At 40.2% G+C, this 16,942-nt stretch overlaps 1 protein-coding gene across 1 annotated transcript; it reads left to right on the forward strand.

Moving 5' to 3' along the window:
- Nucleotides 1-9,012: 9,012 nt before the first annotated feature.
- LOC134857187 (uncharacterized) lies at nucleotides 9,013-12,581 on the forward strand. The gene is made up of 2 exons (XM_063873563.1): nucleotides 9,013-9,194; nucleotides 11,402-12,581. The coding sequence occupies exons 1-2, from the start codon at nucleotides 9,133-9,135 to the stop codon at nucleotides 12,399-12,401; spliced, it is 1,062 nt and encodes a 353-aa protein (XP_063729633.1). The 5' UTR covers nucleotides 9,013-9,132; the 3' UTR covers nucleotides 12,402-12,581.
- The last annotated feature ends 4,361 nt before the right edge of the window (nucleotides 12,582-16,942 follow it).

Genomic DNA, 16,942 nt, shown 5'->3' on the forward strand with positions numbered 1-16,942 from the left:
ACACATGCTGAACACGTGCGTGTTTTTTTTTATTATTAAATTGAATTAAACGTTAAAATGTGCTTTTTTTAAACTCGAAACTTTTTTTTATAACAATCATATTTCAAAAATTATAAAGGCATTTTTGAAATTCGAAAGTTAGAGTTTTTCAAAAAAAACGAGTAGTTTTTTTTTCAGTTTTTTTCCTTGTTTCCTTACAATCATTAGTTCTTCTTGGCAATGTTTTTTTAACAATTTTACAACCTTCTGTTTGTTTTTGAAACTTTTTTTTGGAATTGTCCTTCCTCTGAAAATCTATCTTTATACACTTGTTTATATTTATCTAAGCCTAAGGTCAGTGCAAGATGGCGTGATTGTGATTGCCATGTGTTTCTTGATACTGTGCTGTACTGTATTTAAGATAAAACTTAGTGACGTGTAGATAAGTGTTGGTGGTTTTTTCCTGTGTCGTTCAACTTCAATGGCGGGTGCTTTGATCTATCGGTTCCTTCTAATAATAAGTTGATTTTGTTAGTCAAAGTGTCACGTGATATGATAGCTGATAAATGTTTGTTCAAACCATTTGAACATTTTGTGTGGTTGGTACTTACCAGGGTGAATGGGAAGGAAATCGACGGAGATAACTGCGTGGTTCGATCTGGCGTATTGCGATACTGAAGCATTGCTCGATTGAAGTTGTCAGTGTCCAGGCATCCGTTCCTATCGGTATTATCAGCTATGAGTCGTTTAATAGTTTTCACGCCAATTTCTGCACGCGAGTTGCTGTGCGGGAAAGCCACGGAAGAAACGCGGTGCGAAACGCCCCAACTTTTGAGGAATGTTTGAGTTTCATGTGACATGAATTCCGTTCCTCCGTCTGACGACAACTCGTCGCTTATACCGAATGTCACAAAAAGCTGCCTCAAACAAGTAATTAATCCTTTAGAACCATCTTTGGAACGCTCTACCACAGGCCAATTACTGTATCGGTCTACGACTACAAGGTAACGTTGCCCACCGTATCGGAAGTAATCCGCGACTACACATTGAAAGGGGTACAGCGGTTGGAAGGGTGGCGTTGGCGGTTGGCTCGGTTGGGATGGCGCATTTCTATTGCACGTGGCGCATCTCTCTCTCCACGCTGTAATTGCCGGAATCATTCCAGGCCAGAAGACGGAGGACTCAGCTCTTGATATCATCTGGGAAACACCTTGGTGCGCGGAATGCAAGACGGCGAGTGCTTTCTGCCGAAGCGATGGCAGTATTACCACACGATCTTTATAAAGGATAACTCCGTCGTAGGTAGAAAGATGTTCACGGTATTGAAAGAATCCTTGTATCGCAGTTGGCACCCGTTGTCGCGATTTCGCGAAACCCGCTTCAATATGTTGTAGAAGGAGTTGACACGATGAGTCGCTAGCTGTGCTAAGACGCACAGATTCCCAGGTAATCTTACTAAGGACATCTCTGCTTTTGTTATCGAAGGAAGAGCAAATCTCGGTTTCTTTATTGTCGTGTACACGAATAGAAGCCAGGCACATAGTTTCTGGTGCGCCGATTGACTCAGTGGGTTGGTCGTCAGGCAATTGCATTTCTTCGGAAACCCCCACAGGATTACGTGAAACACTGTCAGCAGCTGCGTTTCTAGCTCCAGGAACGTGGACTATAGCTGCGTTTCTAGCTCCAGGAACGTGGACTATACGAAATCGGAACCGCAGTGTCTTCCCTTTGAGGTTTCGAAGGCGTGGGTTCTCTATATCATGTAGCGATCTGTCCCCGAACACCTTGACGAGAGGTTTATGATCCACAGCGATAATTAGGTTATCGCAACCAAGGACGAAGTGACGCCATTTTTCGAGTGCGTCGACCACGGCTAGCGCTTCACCTTCGATTGGAGCATATCTTGACTCTGCACTGCTCGTGAACCGGCTGCCAACGAGGGTCACACGCCATCCGCTTGCGCAACATAAGGATTTGATGGGCGGCAGTCACAATGTTTTTGCGTTAGCCAAAAACCAATTCCAGACTTGCTCCAGTCAGTCGCAAGACAAGTAGGTCTCCCCTTATCAAAAATTTCCACACCTGAGCGAATCTCGTTGATAATGACATTCTTAGACGCTTGAAACGCATGCTCAAGATGATCTGTCCATTGGAACGGTGTACCAGGTTTTAAAAGGCTCCGAAACGGACTCATTTGAGGCGCTGCAGCAAAGGAATACGAGATTTGATTAACAAGACCGAACCAGCTTCGGATGTCCGTGATGTTCTTGGGCGATGGAAAACTTTCAATGGCTTCTAAGTATTGGGCACATGGACCAACGGTGCTATTGCTGATCTCAAATCCTGCAAAATCGACAGTTTCTTTCGCAAAAACAAACTTTGAAGGGTTTAGAACAATGCCATTGCTGCCACTTAGGTGAAGCCATTCTGCGGCTTGTGAAAATGCCTCTGCGATGTCACTCGACCACAATAAAGTATCATCAATGCATTTTGTCTTGTTAGGTACCTGTGAAACAATTTCATCAAACCTGCGTGTATAGCCGTCTCCTGATGCGATGTACCCCTGAGGTGCAACACAGTACCAATACCTTCCCCGCGGTGTGATGAAAGTGGTGTAGTGACGATCATCTCTGTGAAGGGAGTTGCTGTGATATCCATTCCATGCATCGAAAACCGTTTTGAGAGTGTTGCGTGGAACCTATCGCGCCTGATGGAAAGGCGACTGCGTATGATGCGTTTCGCGAGAGGCGTGCTGATTCAGTGGTTGCAAGTCAACGGTTCGTCTGGGCTTTCCAGATTTTTTGGCACATATCACCATCCTGTGACACCACCTTGTTGGTTCACCAACGGCAACTGGTTCAATTACTCCCAGACGAACATCTTCGTCGAGCGCTACTTTCACTTGATCCTGCCAGTGTAGTGGAACTGGTATTGGTGTGTGGACGCACGATGGAGTCGCTTCCGGGTTGACGTGAAGGCGTAGGGTGGACCAGACATGGTTGGAAGAAGTTGATGGGTGCACACGTTAAATGCACTACTACTATACCTGTCTTTCAGCCAGGTTTCTAGTTTTTGCCGGTTCGCTGCAACTGGCGCAAATGGGATCTCAGAAGGGACCGGTGGCGGTGGTTTGCGCGTTGGGCATTGGCATGCACGGTCACTGGTCACTTGACATACCGAGGAGTGGGTTTCACCTACTGTAGGAAAGTTCTTAGATATAAGCCCAAGGGCAATGCATGCCTGTTTAGACAAGAACAGTCTTTTAGTGTCATCGGTCAGGTATATGATCTGACGAGTTTCGGCACTGCCGGCTGCTGATTTTCCACCAACTCGCGCGACAATTGCACCGGATATCTTGATACCTTGGTTTGTGGCGGCCGACATCTGCATTGTCACAGGAATGATATCAGATTGCTGCAAGCCTAGGAGGCGGAGGATGTTCGTACCGGCAAGACAAGATTGACAACCAGTGTATGCAAGAGCTTGCATCTCACAATGCTTGACTTTGTGATTCCTGTCAGAGAAACCGAGTGCTGCAGAATCGTCGGGATGCACCACTACTCTGACTTCGATTACCGGTTGAGGGTGTGATGACTTACGTTTCCAAGAATTGCACAACTCGTCGTAGATATGATGATCCAGAACAAGATGACTGATTTTACCTGATGTGCTGATACTGTGGACGGCGTCGAGAACTCCCAGCATTCCAGAATTATCGACGGGTGCTGCGGTTGAGCGTTGAGTTGTTTGTCGACAGACTTCCGTGAGGTGATGATATTTTCCGCAGTTGACGCACTACTTGCCATATGCCGGACATTTGTTGATTCGGTCCTGTCTGTTCTGACTGTGACCAGGTTGCCCGCAATAACCGCATGTGGCACCACTCCGTGGAGTGCTAACTCGAATCTTGTCTTTTCGTTTGTAAATTGATAACGCGGCCTGCACAGACGATCCGTTCAGCTGAAGGGCTGATCTCTTACCACTCTCCCTGGCCTCAATAAATTGCAGGGCCTCGTCAAGAGTAAGGTCTTGCTTTGCTTGACCGAGAATGTCTAGCCGTATTTCTTCGTCTTCTATGCCTCTGATGAGCGCATCTTGAACCATGTAGTCAGAGTAACTTACCACTGCGGGCGGGTTGCAACCACACTCAACCGTGAAAGCACACACGCTTGCTTGACCTTGTAGACGGGCAGCAAAGGCGCGCACTGGTTCATCTCTGTCTTGTCTGATCTGACCGAGTTGAACTCTTGCCACAAGTATGTTCTCTGCGCGAACGGCAAGTGACTTGATAGAGTTTAAAACTACCTGTTCGGTGCTGCTATTGAGCGTACCATACGTGCGTGTGAGGTCCTTCCTGAGAGACTTCGCAGCACTCGAGTAGTTGATAGATGACGTCAGGGCCGGATAATCGTGTTGCGGATTTGTACTCCGACCACCGCTGATTGAAATACTGCCAGTCCTCGTTGGTTCCCCCGGAGTCGATAGTGGGCCGCTTCACCTTCTCTAGCTTCGATGTGGATGTTGTGCCTGCATCAGCTGGGTGGGCAGTTCGTGCGTGCAATTGGATGAGGTTGGTGAGTACATCTGAAGCGAGTGTGGCGTCCCATGTGGTTGGGCACTCGGGTGCTGGGCATTCAATCACGTTCATTGTTGGATACTCCAATTAGGTAGATAACATAAATGACAACAGTCTTTGTTCCAATATTCAATTAAAACAATCGATTAAAACAATGTTATCTGAAATAGGAAACTATTATAAACACAATCAGAACATAGTCCAGTAGTCTTTCACCAGAGCGACCTTTTATCAGACCACAATGCAATAATTCAATTAAGATAAATTTAAATTAATGAATGATTCAAAAATGAAGCGGTTACAACAAACAAAACTTCGTTCAGAAACCGTGAAATTATACGGTGTCATTACATCTGTCAATCAAATTTGTTTATCGAGTCTGGTAAAAGGTCCGTTATAAATTTTCTGGTAAAAGGTCGGTCTGATAAAAGGTCGGTCCCCGTCTCTATAATAGTTTCAAATTTTTTGCTGTATTAATTGAGTCTTTTAGCACATTGGGGATTCGCGACCGCTTGCTCCGCTGCGCTTTAATTCAACACGAGTGTTATTGTGCGAGCAAATCTTTGTTTGGCCGCTAATTTAGACTGCGGTGTTTTCAAAGGAGTGCGGTCTGTATTTAGACAACCGCGTATTCATAATCGTCACTAAGCAGACAAATACCATATTAACCAATCAGATTTGAGATGAGAAAAAAAAATTTTTGAAATAAATAATTATTAATCATTTATTTCTTCCTTGTCTCGATTCTGATTGGTTAATACAATTAGTTTTCAAAAATTGCAAGTTCGGCTCTGCGAAACATTCGAATGCAAGTAGACACTGCCTATTGAATATTCATTTAACCGTTGGTTTCAGAAACCTATTTGCGTATTATGAAACAGAATTCGTTTCCGTTAAATGAAATTCAGGTTTGAAAAGTTTAAGTGGATCCTACTATTCATGAATTTTTCCTGAATTGCTATTCTGCCTTATTAAAACAAGCGATCAGCCTAGCTTAATGGAACTATTTTAAACTAAAGCTGGCTCTCAGATTTTTATCTCAAAAGTGAAGATTTTCCGCAAATAACAAAATAGGCTGCAATAGTTGTTTAAGTGGCAATGAACGTAGTGGAGACTTATTTAGTCGTATTGATTTTCTGTCTTTTTTTCAGGATGAAAAATGCCCAACCTTTTGAAATGTTTTTTTTTTCAAAAATGGTCTTCAACTTTGATCACTCAAGTTTAAACTTAATCAAATCAACTTCTAGTTACCACTGGAGCTCAGATTGCGATCTATGACAAAAAAGCAAGTAGGACAAAAAATTAATCGGTAAATTGCTCAAAATGATTCAAGAACTGAATAGCGAGAGGTGAACTTAAATTTAGGCTCGGTTAAGTAATCTTGCCTCAAATTATGACCCTTCAAAAATATGTCTGTCGTTGGCCTTGTTTTTAATTATGTCTATTTTGGTAATGTAATGGGTGCCGAATTTTAAGCCAACGGGTGTTCAGGCCGAAAAGAAAAAAGATACTCAAAACTTGCCCAACAAGTGCAGAAGAGCGACGTGATTTTCACATATGTACACGGTTAACACTGTGTTTAAACGCTGTATACTTTAGTGTTTAAATTATTTTCTCCTGTTCGGGTGATTTTCTTGTGTGCTTTGACTAACTGAGCAAGTCCTCCATTGGTTTCGTGAACGAGGTATCGAGCGACGCGAATGGCTCTAAAGTGCCGAGAAGCAGTAAAATTCTTTTATTTCGGATTTTTGGTTTGCTGCGTTTTTTGTGTCCGGCTTTTTTGAAGTCGGCCTAACTAAAAATAAATGAAAATAGCACTCAACAGGTAAAAGTACTGCACACAGACTGCATATAATTTCGTCGTTTTTCTTGTCGTAAAGCTACATTGCATCGAGAATACGAGTGAACAATTTGAGACACGGCGTGTAGAGATGTGAACAAAATTCGAAATGCAATATAGGCTGTTGCTTATCTGGTATGAAACATGCGAATAGTTAGTTTGAACAAATACCCACATTTGAGAAAAGTTTCACGCTCACGTTATTTCTACCTTCAAATTTGTTTTAGTTAATTGTTCTACGGAAAACATAGCACTAATATTTTACTTTCATATTTGAAAACTAGTGCTTTATTTGAAATACTAGTGCAATATTTCAATATTGCACAAGTATTTCAAAACTTGCAATAATTTTTCAGATATTGCACTAGTGGTTTAAATGTTGCACTAGTTCTTCAAGTACGGCACGGACACATGCTGAACACGTGCGTGTTTTTTTTTAAAAAAAAACATGTATTAAACGTTAAAATGTGCTTTTTTTAAACTCGAAACATTTTTTTATAACAATCATATATTTTTTTGAAATTCAAAAATTATAAAGGCATTTTTGAAATTCGAAAGTTAGAGTTTTTCAAAAAAACGAGTAGTTTTTTTTCAGTTTTTTCCTTGTTTCCTTACAATCAATAGTTCTTCTTGGCAATGTTTTTTAACAATTTTACAACCTTCTGTTTGTTTTTGAAACTTTTTTTTGGAATTGTCCTTACTCTGAAAATCTATCTTTATACACTTGTTTATATTTATCTAAGCCTAAGGTCAGTGCAAGATGGCGTGATTGTGATTGCCATGTGTTTCTTGATACTGTGCTGTACTGTATTTAAGATAAAACTTAGTGACGTGTAGATAAGTGTTGGTGGTTTTTTCCTGTGTCGTTCAACTTCAATGGCGGGTGCATTGATCTATCGGTTCCTTCTAATAATAAGTTGATTTTGTTAGTCAAAGTGTCACGTGATATGATAGCAGATAAATGTTTGTTCAAACCATTTGACCATTTTGTGTGGTTGGTACTTACCAGGGTGAATGGGAAGGAAATCCCGAATTGGCCTGCCAAAAACGCACATCGACGGAGATAACTGCGTGGTTCGATCTGGCGTATTGCGATACTGAAGCATTGCTCGATTGAAGTTGTCAGTGTCCAGGCATCCGTTCCTATCGGTATTATCAGCTATGAGTCGTTTAATAGTTTTCACGCCAATTTCTGCACGCGAGTTGCTGTGCGGGAAAGCCACGGACGAAACGCGGTGCGAAACGCCCCAACTTTTGAGGAATGTTTGAGTTTCATGTGACATGAATTCCGTTCCTCCGTCTGACGACAACTCGTCGCTTATACCGAATGTCACAAAAAGCTGCCTCAAACAAGTAATTAATCCTTTAGAACCATCGTTGGAACGCTCTACCACAGGCCAATTACTGTATCGGTCTACCACTACAAGGTAACGTTGCCCACCGTATCGGAAGTAATCCGCGACTACACATTGAAAGGGGTACAGCGGTTGGAAGGGTGGCGTTGACGGTTGGCTCGGTTGGGATGGCGCATTTCTATTGCACGTGGCGCATCTCTCTCTCCACGCTGTAATTGCCGGAATCATTCCAGGCCAGAAGACGGAGGACTCAGCTCTTGATATCATCTGGGAAACACCTTGGTGCGCGGAACGCAAGACGGCGAGTGCTTTCTGCCGAAGCGATGGCGGTATTACCACACGATCTTTATAAAGGATAACTGCGTCGTAGGTAGAAAGATGTTCACGGTATTGAAAGAATCCTTGTATGGCAGTTGGCACCCGTTGTCGCGATTTCGCGAAACCCGCTTCAATATGTTGTAGAAGGAGTTGACACGATGAGTCGCTAGCTGTGCTAAGACGCACAGATTCCCAGGTAATCTTATTTTATTCAGAATCAAGAACCTGTGACTGATTATGTCTTTGTCGTACCACCTGAAGAAAGAGCGTATCTGAAGGGGATTGGTTAAAACAAGCAACTGATGGGGACTATCTCTGACGGTAGTCTTGTCTTGAGCTCGTGACGAGATACCAGCAGATTGATAATACAACCACTTTTATCGGAGTACTTTATATCTGATTCTGCTGAAAACCAACGCACACACACGCGCGTGTGCTCAGTCAACATAAGCTCGAGTGTTCTGTAGGTCACTACAAATTCTACCAACTCGATACGATACTGAGAGTCTATTCAAAATACCATTTGAATCCCAGGAAATAGAATCTAGAAGCGCACAAGTGTTCTCACTTGTCTGTTCGCGGAAATCCAACTGTGAAAGTGTCCTGTTCTCGTCTGCGTGCACGCCTTGTGAAATTTTCTGTGCTATTTTGTTATTCTTCTTTGAACAATTAACACTGTTGATTTGTGGACCAGACTTATAGTGTGTTGTATTGAATATGAACGTATTCAAAGCTGTCCGCAAACGTCTCTCCCTTTCCATGTCAGGCGGCGCCGGTGCAACGTCTGGCAATGCCCAAGAGGCCCATTTGGTGTCTAAGTCAATGGAGGACTTGCGTCTGGCGTCATATGAGGAAAACGACGGCAATGACATGGTGTTCTACTGCAAACTCCTCGGATCCGAGTATGTCCAGGACAAAAACGGAAGTGAGTTGGCCCGGTGATCCAGAGTTACACTGGCAAGGAGGGTGCGGGGTTGGGCACTGGGTTGGCGATAAATGACGAGTCTGGCGGAGCTGCGGCATCTGCGGCAAACTCGAAGAGGGTTCTTGGCAAGAACAAAACGATGATCAGAGTCAATTCAGATGGCCTGGAGTTGTCTACTGACGGATCAACAGAAAAGAATAGGCAAGTTTTTTATTGTGATCGAATTGAAACTTGGAAATCATTTAAATACCATGAGTATCCGATCGCTGTTCCAAGTAGACCATCTTTCGTGTTTTTTCGCTATTGGTAGATGATAGAAATGCAGATTATAAACAGCTTCTAACAGTTGATTTACGACGATAAACAGCTTTCGAAGCATTAAAATCGTATCGTATGCTTAGGGTTTACACTACGTAACACGTAACACTTGGCAGTTTAACGCGGGTCTAGGACAACAAGCCGACGGGACTTCAAGCCGAAGGGACTTCAAGCCGAAATTAAAACTTTACAAGCACCCCAAAACGCTATTTTATCATCTGAAAAATGTTGCTTTTCTAAAATTTTGGCAAGTTTAGTCCATAATAAGCGTTATTCATGACAATGCACCACTTGTGATTCGCATCCGTTAATAACATCAGCCGGTTTTTGAAATGCATAAATTATAAACATGAAAAATGCCTTCAACCATGTTTTACTTTTCAACTTTCCGGAACATCATTTGGAGGCTTAAATTATATCCAAACGCCAATAACTAGTAAAGAAAGATCATGAAATTCAAAAATTCTTCAAAAAAGTTTTCAAATTGTTTATATTTTACGACTTTATAAGGAATTATTCGGCTTGAAGTCCCTAATTTTACAATTCGGCTTGAAGTCCCGTCGGCTTGATGTCCGGCACCCGTTTAACGCAACATTTTAACTTCAATGTGCTGAGTTGAGTGAACTTTTTTTGCCAATCATTTCGACTAATTGATGATAGACAGTTCAACGCGCTTCAAAACAACCCGCTAAATCTTCAATATTTTAAAGAGTAATGAACGTAGTGACTACTTTTATATACGTCTTGCTGATTTTTTTGCTTTTTTTTCAGGAAAAAGCAAATAAATATGTTTACGCTCAGTTTTGATTTTTCGCGTTTTGAGTTGTTATTTCTTTTCAAGTTCGGTTCATTTCCATTGTCAAAAGGAAAGCAAACTCTACTATCGAACAGCAGAAGTTAAAGGTCACGAAAAACGTGATCGACTTCAAAATTGGAAATTAATTATCAGGTTTCGTAGTGAAATAAAAATTTTGCCTACTGATCCAGTTTTCTCAAATAGGGTTAGCTTTAACAAAAAAGTGTCCATCACAAATAGTTCTACAAACTCAAAGAGTTTTGAGGCCATCTGTTTTTTTTTTCTTCAAAATTAAAAGTTGAAGGTTTTTGAAAAAATAAGTCAGCTTTTTTTTTCAGTTTTCTTGCGTTCATTACTCTTTTCCAGCCGTCAATTGGCTTTATTATATATTTCAATAAATCGGGAATATGAATAACACTTGATAATCTAAAGCTCAAATATAAGAAAGAGAAAGAAATAAAAACGGATCAAACTCTATACAAAAAAGAATTCGCTGATCATTGCACATTTATTCATAAAAATCAGGAATCACTAGAACCAACATAAGCTGTTCAGCTCTTCGCGGAGAATTACTGTTGTGCCCCTGCTTTAAAACTGCATGAATTCTTTTTGGCTATTTTTCTGGACTGGATAATGTTGCCTCACCCTCAAGCAACGAGCTCGGATCATGGTGGCCCCCATATTTGCGATTGAGAGGCGGAGAAGTAACCAATTCACCGCTCACCGTTTTAGGAAAAATTTTAAGCTTGATTGGTAAAAAATGGATAATTTAAAATAGCAATAATAAAATACGAGTAGCAACTGAAAGGTCTTCAATTCGATTGAATATTCGATCCCATTGGCGCTTTCTTAGAATTAATTGAAATACAGTGATAAAGTTCAAGCTTTGAACCGACAATCTTTGAAAAATTGTTTAAAATTTTTTCAAAGGGCTTTCGGTGCCTATAAAATATACATATTTTAATGTTCAAAAAACGAAATTTTCAGTTCGTTTCTTAAACAATTTGCCTTCTTTTTCCGTGGAAATGTTTGGCAGAATAGGGTCTTTGTGTTTTATGATGGCTTGGAAAATCACTTGCGTTGAGCTATAAAAAAAAAAAATTTGGTTGTTTTTCATTAAGTTTCCAGGTTATGAGCAAATATTAAAATTGTAATTAAACTGCCAGTTTTTTAAAGCTTGATATTGTTGTTGTGGCCTTGTCTTCAACATCAGAAAGCAGGTTTTTTTTTAAAACTTGATCACTGCATTTATCGAGGCTTAATTTTTGTGTCTAAATAGCGGTAGTTTGTTGAGGTTTAAACTGTGCCACGTGAGTTTTGTGAGTGCAGCCTTCACCTACTCTCACTGTGCTGCCATCATCTGCCAAAGTGTCTCCTCCCCCACCAAGTGGAGAGCCTATCTGTTGCTCTTCTCCAAGCCCAAATACGCCAAACGATTCGCAGTCTTCATGGCCAGACAATTCGACGTCGGCTACGAGAAGTGGCAGAGCGAACAAGCAGCGGGAACCTTGGATTTGGCAGTGGAACAGGAAGCACTCAAGCTCAAATCACGTCTGAAGCAAGGGTTGACAAACAAGACGTTTGTTCTGGATGACGAGGACGATCTTGTCATTACGCCCAAGACCTCGACAAGTACACCGGGTGTCCAACATGCAAAAACATTCTCGGATACAGGAAACGAGGCGGGAGACAAAACCGAACATTCATCGGAACACAACTGTCCCACGACGAACAACTCAGGTCAGATTTCCCACGTGACATCATCTTCATCCTCGGTCAACGAGGTTTTCGCTGAAACTCATAATGAAGACCGAGCAATTGCAGATCAGCCTCGTGATTCTCGTGATCAGTCCCAAATGTCGCGGAGAATAGTAGGAACCCGTCCGCAATCTGTAAAAACCCCGACTGGATTCCCATCTCAAAGCGTCCCTCAACATCTTCTAGATTCGCGAGAAGGTTACAATGAGTTTGCCAATGCCGAGCGAGAACTATGTTCCCTGATGAAGGGAAGTCACGTGCAGAAAGACCACTCCTCGTCTCCCATTTTGGACGACCCTTTTGCCTCGAGAACCGCAGCGTCATGGGCTCCTCATCAAGACCCATTTATGTCCTTTTTCGAAATGCGTAATTCAAACATGGACCCATCCGATACCTCTTTCTCTTCGACTTCTTTGTTCTCAACTCAGATGTCAAATGGAGGCGTGTCAGGATTCACCCCCTTTGAAAACATTGAAGAACACAAAGTTGGCGAGCAAGAAGAAAATCAAAACCAAAACTTCTTACTCGAATTGTGATTTCAAGTCGAGTAATTCTTACTCGAATTGCAAACGAGCGAGTCGCAAAATGTCCTCGTCATCTAGTTGCTGACAAACCCGTCCACCTCTTATTTATTCCTCGGACTTATGTGACATTATATCCAATTTGGCTTTCATTTTCCGTTTAATTTTCAAATGCCTATTTTTCTGATTCCTCATTGATGCAATTCTGAATAATTAATTCAAATTCGTTTTCGTACTTTCTCTTTGAACCTAAAGCTGAACTCGTCCTGTTGGCTGTGGTGTAGAATGGACCTTTTTGAATCTACAATTAAAATCATTTAATTATTTGCACTGAAAGTAGCACAAAAAGTTCAGACATCATTGATAAAATCTATCCAAAGAAAATTATTTTTCTCCAAATTTGCGTCGTTTTTTGGCGTAGTGTGACAAGACGAACGAAAACTTGAAAGTTATCAAGTTTGGCATAATAGACCACAGTTGTTTTGAATAAATAAAGGAATAACAAATCAATGAAGAAAAAAATCAAATTTTAGCAGAGGTTTTTTATGATTTGTCAAACAAAAAAGCGCCCAAAATTGAAGCTTCAAAAACTAGCCTTTGCGGAAAAAAATTAAGTTTGGAGTAAAATGAGTAAGAATGAAACTAAAAGCAAAGATTTCTAAATGGTTTTTGTCGACACTAAATTTTTTGTCGTTCTAATTACGACTGAAAGAGTTTTAATGTGATATACTACTCGACTTATTTTAATGATTGTTTTTGTCCCTAATTTGAGTGAAAAAAACTTAAGAAAAATTACAAAACACACCCCAAGACAAAATTCCTCACTTTCAGTAGTTTCTCAAGCAGTCTATTCTGCACTTTTGCTTGAAATGAACATTTTATACGAAATCAATTTTCAAGATTAATACGTGGCTGGGGGGAGAGGATCTACTTAACAATCTAATACCCCCCCCCCTCCATTGTATCTACTAAAGAATCTCTTGAAAGGGGGTGGGGAGAGATTGTTAAGTAGATCCGGGGGAGATTCTACGGTAGGACACTTAAGGGTGAGATTGTACGACCTACTTAACAATCTCATCCCCCTCCCCCCCCCCCCCCCCCTACGGTACCTACTTAAGAATCTCCACCCCTATAAATAAATACAGTTAATTAGCACTGAGCTTTCTATTATAAATTCTATTTTTGCTGCATTCTGATTGGTCGAAAAATCGCACACTTTCATCTACTGAACAATCTCCCCCCCTTTCTTGAAAGGGGTGGAGATTGTTAAGTAGATCCTAAAAAAATCCGTCAAAAACTGCTGTTAATAAATTGGAAACAAACTAACATCCTCCCCCATAAAGCGGTTTAAGGAGAGTATGTGTTAAGTTGGTCCAAAAGTAGAAAAATGCCAAAGAAAATTAACGAGCACAAACATAGCATCGTTTTTTCGTGAACCTAATCTTTTAACACCATTGAACCCAACCGACTTATGGCTTCTGCGGTTTTTATAGCATTCCACAGACATACTTACATGTACGCAAGCAGCTCTGAAAGTGGAATTTTCTTTTCGACCAAATTTATTCTCTTTTTATACAATCACACACTCGTGTTGGTTTAGGTTGAGTCGCATATTAAATTAGAACATGAACATAGAAAATAGTTGTTAGTTGCTATCTGATTACGTGAAATCCGCGCACGAGCGGCCGGCATTTCCGTTTTGCATTCTTCCCTACCACGTGACTTTTTGGTCCAGACATATCACGTGCGACTAGACAATATCCTTTTTCTTTACAATTAGTTGGTGATTTTGCGCAATTGTTACTCTTAACATACTTACCTTCAGCAATGGCGGCTCTTTGTGGAATATTCTGATTTGCGTCAATGAGATTCAGATTCCATAAAAGAACAGCATTTGTTTTTGTTCACATGCTTTCAATATTTTCATTCACTCCCTTTGTGAAATACGGTATTTTGTTTGAGCGCACAGCCGACTAATTAAAATAGCAGATCTAATACATTTATTTAAATTGCTCTATCATAGCAATAATTCTTAAGTTATACCTGGTTAAATTGGTTGATTTTCTCAAGAACGTTTTTCAAACGTTTTTTAAACGATAGATACAAAAGAAAATACAGCAAAACTATAGTACAAAACCAGTCTGCTATCAGATTGTTCTACTGATCATATACGACAATTGCTTTTGGCGAGACTTTAAGACGCTACACGCAAGTTCTGCAATTCTATTTCAGAGAAATATAATTGGCTTAAATTCGAACAATTTAATTTTCATGTTATTACTTTCATTGTCGTCTTAATGACATGTCTACTTAATGCTTTGTCGTCTTATTTACCTAGCATCATTTTTATATGTTATAATCTTCCCACGCACATTGAACTTCACTTTCATTCATACTTTTTAGTCGGCGCGCCGAGAAACTTCAGTTCGTTTCGTACCTTTTAAATATAGTAATAATATTGACCAAATAGTACCAACGTCAGCACAGCCAGTGTGAGTTCATAGTGCTCTTCATAATATTACAACTAGAAATGAGCTTGATTAGCCGGATGAGTTTTGTGCCGATATTAAAAGGAGGATATGGAAATTTATTATGATTCTTATCTTTAACAATTTCAAATGAGTTCTTGAAAAGCTTGGTGTATTATAACTTTCTGCTAATTGCACGGCAGAGAACGCTTGCATTGTTACTGTTACCTTGTTATATGCTCCCATATAAGGCATTTGCAAAGGAGAAAGAGCGCTAAAAAATACGTTAATACAAATATACTTTTACACGATACTTTATTTTATTTTTCAATCAATAAAAAAACTTGCTCGCTCGTAAAGCAACGGATTGTTCCAATTTTTTTACGCTGTATTACGTAACATACATACGTACGCGTTTTCATTTTAAATTGAGTCGTATTTTTATTATTGTAGTTTTTTCATTCCACGAGAAAACACCAGACTGATTGTTGATGATCAAATTGACCTGTAGTAACTCGTTCGATTCAGTGCTTCGGCGTTGTCTTGTGGTTTGTCTTGTATCTTTTAAAAACGCTTATTTCCATTCATATAGTCTTTCATCTTTTTTTAAATTCAAGCTTACACTTTACACTGTTTAAATATTCCGCTTTGTAACAGAATGAAAATCTATTTAGAGCGTGGGAAAAGAAAATTGAACATTTATTTTCTGTTACATTCGCTGTTCTCCCTGCTTTTCTTATCATCATCAGCTCATGGATAAAAAACTAAAACATGATTGGCGACTGCTTTATTAATTCGAAATTCTATACTTCTAGTTCGTGTTCGTAAACTTTCACTTTAGAACCTTTGTTTATTTTTAAATTACGGGCCGAAGTCAAGTATTTATGTACTTTTGCGTTTCCTTTGTGTACCCCAGTTTTAGTTCATTTTTGCTTTTATATTACGAGACCTTTGATCGTTCTGCTGATTTTAAGCATCATTTTTCTAAAGATGAAATCGATATAAAATGAAGCTGCTGAATTTGCACCAAATTATACAAAACGCGTTTGTTTGCAAATCTGTAAATTTGGGCGTTAGTTCTAGTACGTTTTTTCTCCGCAACTATATCCCTCGCGGGTAGCTAACCTAGTTACGAATAACCCCCCCCCCCCCCCCCCCCCCAATACAGACATAAGGAATAAGGCTCTTTTCCAGTTGCCCCCTTTCAAATTCAATTTTCAAAAACTTACTTAACGTTGTCGTAATGCAATGAAAGTTCGCGTGGTGAGCAAATCGACAACTGTGAACAGATTTGTTCTTCTTATTTTACAGCGTAACATCACTCGGTATTTTGAAAGAGGGGGGGGGGGGGAGCATATCAGAATTTTATACCTAGTTACGGATACAGTTAAAGAGATCCGTTTTTTCAACTCTCTTTAACTATCCCCCTCCCCTCCCCAATGCTACCTAGCATGCCCCAAAGATTTCTGCTGCTGTATAGAGCAAATTCTACTGCTTCATAGAAAAAAATCGCTTTTTTCTGATTTTTCTGATCTAAGGAAATTCTGATTATTCATGGGTTTATTACAAAAGAATTAGTGTTTTATCGCTTTTCGAAATAGTAGATTAGTAGAGTCGCGGAGAGATATTTTTTTGTGTTTCTGAGAAATAGAGCGCGCCAAAAAATGCGCGCGCCAAAAAAGTGCGCGCGCCAAAAAAATGCAATTTTTGGTCAAAATTTGCCACGAAGTGCACATAAACGGCATTTCTGACCTGTTTTTTTTTTCAAAAAAAGGGTCAGTTAACAAAATTTAGGAAGTTTTTTGAAAATACAAGCCCCCCCCCCCCCCCGCCTCGAGAAAATCCTAGATCCACCTCTGCCTTAAATTCCCTTCCCCACGAAAATCCTAGATCCGACCAATCTTTCATACTTGTTTTTAGGGACCCAACTATCATTCTTGTACCGACAATGCCCACTTATCAGTTGTGTTTCGGACCATGGAAACTTCGTGATTACAAATACTGGATTAAAAAATTTTGGAAAATGAGATTTTTTGCTGGAGTTGAATGTCCCCTGATTATTTAAGTCATTCTCCTCTTTTATTTGAG

The sequence above is a fragment of the Symsagittifera roscoffensis genome, chromosome 1 (assembly GCF_963678635.1).
Source record: "Symsagittifera roscoffensis chromosome 1, txSymRosc1.1, whole genome shotgun sequence".
Taxonomy (NCBI): domain Eukaryota; kingdom Metazoa; phylum Xenacoelomorpha; order Acoela; family Convolutidae; genus Symsagittifera; species Symsagittifera roscoffensis.

What these genes read in the sequence shown, in the direction of transcription:
- LOC134857187 (XM_063873563.1), top strand. Translation starts at nt 9,133, where the DNA reads ATGATCAGAGTCAATTCAGATGGCCTGGAGTTGTCTACTGACGGATCA. An exon ending in GGATCAACAGAAAAGAATAG is followed by an intron (nt 9,195 to 11,401) that starts GCAAGTTTTTTA and finishes TAGTTTGTTGAG; the next exon opens with GTTTAAACTGTGCCACGTGA.